The 6786-nt window shown below is 35.8% G+C and overlaps 1 protein-coding gene across 1 annotated transcript in view; it reads left to right on the top strand.

Annotated features, from left to right (window-relative positions):
• Positions 1 to 2632: 2632 nt before the first annotated feature.
• Positions 2633 to 6786, top strand: part of srrm3 (serine/arginine repetitive matrix 3) — a 33631-nt gene continuing 29477 nt past the window's right edge. Inside the window, exon 1 of the mRNA XM_016280614.1 lies at positions 2633 to 2884. Within this exon, the coding sequence (XP_016136100.1) occupies positions 2649 to 2884 (236 nt within the window). The 5' untranslated portion in view covers positions 2633 to 2648. The remainder of the gene's footprint in view (positions 2885 to 6786) is intronic.

Below are 6786 nucleotides of genomic sequence, written 5' to 3'. Positions count from 1 at the left end.
CTGTAATTAATGGAATAAACAGTGAAAAACATATATGTGACCCTGGAACACAAAACCAGTCATAAAGGTCAATTTCTCGAAATTGAGATTTATACATCATCTGAAAGCTGAATAAATCAGCTTTCCATTGATGTATGGTTTGTTAGGATAGGACAATATTTGGCTAAGATACAACTATTAATGCAAATCTGGAATCTGAGGGTGCAAAAAAATCTAAATATTGAGAAAATCATCTTTAAAGTTGTCCAAATGAAGTTCTTAGCAATGCATATTACTAATAAAAAATGAAGTTTTGATATATTTAGCTTTCCATTGATGTATGGTTTGTTAGAATCGGACAATATTTGGCTGAGATACAACTATTTGCAAATCTGGAATCTGAGGGTGCAAAAAAATCTAAATATTGAGAAAATCATCTTTAAAGTTGTCCAAATGAAGTTCTTAGCAATGCATATTACTAATAAAAAATGAAGTTTTGATATATTTACAGTAAGAAATTTACAAAATATCTTCATGGAACAGGATCTTTTCTTACTATCCTAATGATTTTTGGCATAAAAGAAAAATGCAGTTTATTGTTGGCTATTGCTACAAATATACCCCAGCGACTTAACACTGCTTTTGTGCTCCAGGGTCACATATAATTTTCAAAAGAGGCTAAATGTTTTTTAATAATAATTGTTATGTATATTGCTACACTCTAAAAAATGCTGGGTTAAATACAACTCAGTGCTGGGTAAAATAGGGACAAACCCAGCAATCGGGCTGTTATGACCCAACCTTCTGGGTAGTAACCCAACCGCTGGGTCAAAACAACCCAATTGCTGGGTTTGTCCCTATTTTACCCAGCACTGGGTTGTATTTAACCCAGCATTTTTTAGAGTGTACATAAAGCAAATATTTCTGACATGCATGTGACGGTAGTAACCCAACCGCTGGGTCAAAACAACCCAATTGCTGGGTTTGTCCCTATTTTACCCAGCACTGAGTTGTATTTAACCCAGCATTTTTTAGAGTGTACATAAAGCAAATATTTCTGACATGCATGTGACATCCAAATAAACAGCAAAACCTTTATGGAAATGTGATCCTGCAGCAAAGACCTCACGCAGGGAAAGAGAGTTTGCGGTGACAGTGATGAAGGGAATGTGTTGAACTCAGTCTCTATTTTGAAATACGAGACCATTAGTCGCAGGTTCTGGGATCTCATCCAGACGCTTCTCTCCCTTTCTCATTTTTGTGGTATATTGCCAGCAGCCAATATGATTCAATCCATTCAGCAAAAAATACTGCCATTTATTATACCAATTCATTTAGGTGAGAATATCTTCTTTGTGGATGGGAATTACTGGCCGGATGTTAATGTGACAATGGACTGTGCTATTCAGAGCACATGCTGTACATGTTCAATATGATTTATATATGAATGCAATTGCAGTCTGTGTCCTGTACAGAAGATATGGAAAGTCTCTGTTGCTGCTTGTGTTGTTATTATGAGGGCAAAAAACAGTCATGTCTTATTTCTTAATAGTTTTTGTCATCCTCTTAATGACAGTGAGGTCTGAATGGTGGTGCAGTTGATTTGATGGCATTTTTTGCATTAATTATTCACTGGCGTTCAAAAGATTGTGGCTGGTAAGATTTTTAAAATGTTTTTGGAAGAAGACTTTTCCTGCGCACCATGGCTGCATTTATTTGATCAAAAATACAGGAACAACATTAATATTGTGAAATATTATTACGGTTTTAGAAAAGTGTTTTCTATGTGAATCTATGTTAAAATGTAATGTATTTCTGTGATGCGCAGCTGTATTTTCAGCATCATTACTCCAGTCTTCAGTGTCACATGATCTTCAGAAATCATTCTAATATGCTGATTTGCTGCTCGAGAAACATTTCTGATTATTATCAATGTTGAAAACAGCTGTGCTGCTTCATATTTTTCTGGAAACCATGATGCATTTTATTTTTCAGGATTCTTTAATGAATGGAAAGTTCAAAAGAACAGCATTTTTTAAAATTGTAATAGTTTTTTATAAATATTTTTATATAAATTGTAATATATTTATTTACTGTCACTTTTGGTCAATTTAATGCATCCTTGGATGAATAAAAGTATTAATTTCTTAAAGATATGTATACTAAAAAGATGCTATTTAGTTTTTTAGAAATATCTTGAATTTATTTATTTTTATATTTTCCATTATCATTTCAGTTAAAGTTTTAGTAAATATGTTTTTATTATTTTTCCTATCTAAATACTCTCTGTGCAGTTTTTATTCATTTTAATTTTTAAATTTGTATGTATTTTTTGTATTTTTATTTTTCACTTAAAGTTTAACAATTAAATATTTTTAATAAAAATGTTGGGTGCCTTTGTTATTTATATTAGTATTTTTTAGAAAATGTTGGAAATGTCTTGGAAACTAGCTAAAATAAAGTATGTTTTTTATATTATATTTTATTCCAGTTAACATTTATTTTATTGTGATTAATGAAAATGTTTTTTGTGAATGCCTTTAGTTTATATAATAAACTATAGTTATATAACAACTCTGGCCTGTGATGTACTTCCTGAATCCCTCTGGAATCGTTGTTCATCTGGGATCTCATGTCTCTGTGCTTGTGTCTGTCAGAGTGCCGTGGCCATGTACGATGGGGCGAGGGTTCCCTCCCCTGAGGATGCCGCTAACGGGGTCCCGCTGCAGCCCGAGACCCCCGCAGCCACATGTCCCAAAGCTGACGAGCAGCCGGAGGAGAAAGAGGGAGTCCCGCCTGAGCCTGTCCTGGTGAAGAAGGCTCACCGTGAGATTCTGGACCATGAGAGGAAGAGGAGGGTGGAGCTGAAATGCATGGAGCTTCAGGAGATGATGGAGGAACAGGGGTGAGTGAGTCACTGATAGGACCATATATGTGTGTGTGTGTGTGTGTGTGTGTCTGTGTCTGTCTGTGCTTGTGTCTGTGTGTGTGTGTGTGTGTGTGTGTGTGTAGAGGGAGTCCCGCCTGAGCCTGTCCTGGTGAAGAAGGCTCACCGTGAGATTCTGGACCATGAGAGGAAGAGGAGGGTGGAGCTGAAATGCATGGAGCTTCAGGAGATGATGGAGGAACAGGGGTGAGTGAGTCACTGATAGGACCATATATGTGTGTGTGTGTGTGTGTGTGTGTCTGTGTCTGTCTGTGCTTTTGTCTGTGTGTGTGTGTGTGTGTGTGTGTGTGTGTGTTTGCGTCTGTCTGTGTGTGTGTGTGTCTGTGTGTGTGTGTCTGTGTCTGTCTGTGTGCTTGTTTGTGCGCGTGCGCATGCGCGTGTATGCTGCTGTATTTGTGATGTGGCCTGAATGACATCTGCTGTAATCCTGCAGACGTCTGCGCTCGGCCCGCGTCTGACGGCCTTCTGAAGCAGCTCTGAGTGTCTCTAATTAAACAGCAGCTGTGTGACCTTGAGGCAGAATGAATGATGGTGATAAAGCACACAAACACTGCCTCGGGGAACCGGCTCAGCGCACAAAAGCTGATGAAAGATTTGCTTCAGTTCAGGATTAGAAATCTGCTAACATGCTTAAATGCTTAGTGAATGAGGTGCTGAGTGGGCCTGAATTTCTGCTTCCTTTCATCAACACACATCAGAGAAACAGAGGAAAGCATGTTTGGTTTATCAGCAGTTTAGTTTTGCATTCCATGTGTCATCTGATTGGTCAATCCAGTGATCCTGTGTATATCACTGCACAGCTGCCATAGAGAGACTATAAACATTAGTTTACATGACAACACCAATCTTGACAAAGAAAATACGTTTGAATGAAAATGCGTGTCCTTAATTTTATTATAAGGGCTAAGGGATAGTTCACACAAAAATTAACCTTTCAATTTTTTTAATTTTAAAGTATTTTATTGGCATGATTGTGTTTATACAATATTGCAAAAGCATTATATACAAAAAATTACAAAAAAAGAAATATACAGTACAATATAACCATAACAAAAACATATTAAATATTAAAGTCAATACAATGAACTTCAATGAGGTCCAGTGTTATTTTAGTATTATTTATATTCTATTATAGTATTTATTTATATTTTGAATTAGCTTTAATAAGACATAGCTCTTGAATTAGCTTTTTTTTCAGTTTTCATTTTAATTTTAGTTTAAGTTTTAGTCAATTTGTTATGTGCTTTTATTATGTTTATATTTCTGTTTAGTTTTATTTTATTTCAGGTTTAGTTTTAGCCATTTTGTACTTTATTATTTTATTTTATTTTTATTATTGGACTTTTTTATTTCAAGTTTTGCAACTAATATTTATATTTCATTTTATTTCAGCATTATTTCAATAAAGAAAATTATTTTTAATAGCTTTTGTTTAAGTTGACAATAACAACACGGAATGACATAAGTGAAAGTAAATGATGACAGAATTTTTATTTTTGGGTAAAATAGAATATAATGGAATGGAATAGAATAGAATAGAATAGAATAGAACCAATGCTTGTCAAAAACCTAGTAGAATATGGCCCCTTTAAAAGCAAACTGTGTAATTTCTGCACCAATAGCGCCAACCAGTGGAATTATGAAAATAATCACTGTTTTCAAACAGGTTTCCCAAAGATTGCACGTCTGTCTGTATAAAGTCACATGTACAGTATGAAGACCATCTCAACTTTATTTTCATTCTCTGCATCCTCTTATTAGTGGAAATGGATTTTTGCTTGTTAGGAGCTCTGAGTAATAGTTATTAGATTGATGACGATGTTGTGGAGCAGAATGTTGGAGATGGAGGAGGGTGGTGGATCAGCCATCTGGCAGCGCACACACACACACACACACACACACACACTCTGCATGATGACTAATTGTGCTCTGCTTTAGGAGATGTTGGGTCTCCATATGTTCGCCCCGGTGTGAGTAGCGGCAGACGGCGTGCAGCTCTGTGAAAGCCAGACGAGCTCTGTGTAGCGTTTGCTGAAGATCTGGTTTTCTTGTGTTAAACATGGTTCAGCGACCGCTCTGTTTGTACAAGAGACCTCCACGTGTCATCCTTGAGGCTTTTTAAATGGACAGTGCAGCCAAAAATAACATTCTGTCATCATTTACTCAGCCCATGTCGATCCAAACCCGCATGACTTAATTCCTGCATAGCAAAAGAGTCCTTCAAGCTGTTTTACATACAAGAACTAAAAAGCAGCATAACCGTAGCCAGCATGACTCTTGCGCTGTATAACAAATCATATGATAGTTTGTGTGAGCAGTATTATTTGCTGAAAAACTTGCTCTTCATTGTTGTGCTCGAATATCATTATTCATGTATGCGTATTCAAACGTGACTCATGAAGTTGCATCACTTCAAGTTTGACTTAATGTGCATCTCGTGATCAGGTTTGAAGAAGCGTAATGAGATTTGAGAGCTTGTAGAACCAAGAATATTGTATAAACAAGAATATATATAACCAAGCATGTTAGGGGTATATAGAAGGAAAAAGGGGAAAAAAATCAGAAAAACATTTTACATTTAAAACAATTGCATAGTTTGTATTTTGTAAGTTTTTACTTTTAGATATAGTTTCTAAATACATTTAAATGTCAGTTTTAAATGGTTAAATTCTCTCAAACCAGTTGGAGTAGCAGTATATGGTATTTAAGAAAGACAGTCATAGAATGACATGAGGAAGAATAAATTATATTCTAGGTGAACTGTCCCTTTAAATGAAGGGCTTGTCTCTATGCATCAGAGATCAGCGAGATGCAGGATAATTGAAGGGGTGGGGGAATTAAATGTTATAATGGTGACTGGAGGCTCTTCTCTGATGCTGTGGATATAAACCGATGCAACACTCTCCCCATAAAGTCTTTAACCCTGTAACCTCTTCTATACAGCCTTCCCCAACACACACACACACACACACACACACACACACACACACACACCTACACACCTACAAGCGTTTGTGCTTCACGCGTCTTGTTGAGCAGAGGTGTGCTGTTACTCCAGTAAGGAAAGATGCAGCTCATTGTGTAACTGGATTTCCCGATGACTCTGAGGCTCATTAATATGCGTGAGGGCTCCACGTGAACCTTTTTTATTGGACTTTAGCATTTAACCTGACTGTAAACCACCAACCAATCAGATCAACCCGTGCCACGTTAAATAAACACTTCTGATCTTGGTTTTGAAAGTACTTTTAGACTTGTTTTTAGAGGTGGAGTGATGAAAAAGGAATTTCTGAACATGCATTGTCAGGTTTTTGGGTAGAGGAATGAATTATGAATCAAATGATTTATGAAATGTTGATTGCATCATATCACCATAGTATGAGAAGAGAAATTTAAAAAGATTTAGTATTGTGTTCATTAAAAAAAAATACAACAAGACACACTTATAGCTAAGTTGTTATTGGTTTTTCATAGCCGTAGGTTGTGTGCTGTTGTATGAGAACTAAATAATGAACAAATTCATGTTTATGAAGCCTACTTTTCGTTCACTACATTCCATAACTTTTTAATCCACTTAATTTGAAGGAAAACATGCTGTTTCTTGATGCATTACTCTTTTAAATGTCTTAAACATCAGGTCTTTCTCTTAATAAATAATAAACTAATAAATAAGTACAATAAAATAACACCTAATTTCAACATTTATTCTCCATACCCAGTCATCTTCTCTGAGATCAGATAGCAATGTCCGTTTCAAACCTTTTGAGCCAGTTCTTTTTTAATGAACCAGTTCACAAATCACATTTAACGATTCATTTATTAATTCAGCTGATTAAACTTTTTTTTCAAAAACGTTTTTT

The sequence above is a fragment of the Sinocyclocheilus grahami genome, unplaced genomic scaffold, assembly GCF_001515645.1.
Source record: "Sinocyclocheilus grahami isolate Dianchi unplaced genomic scaffold, SAMN03320097.WGS_v1.1 scaffold142.1, whole genome shotgun sequence".
In the NCBI taxonomy this organism is placed as follows: Eukaryota; Metazoa; Chordata; class Actinopteri; order Cypriniformes; family Cyprinidae; genus Sinocyclocheilus; species Sinocyclocheilus grahami.
The sequence above is the reverse complement of the archived record's forward strand: the minus strand, read 5'-3'. Positions and strand labels throughout refer to the sequence as shown.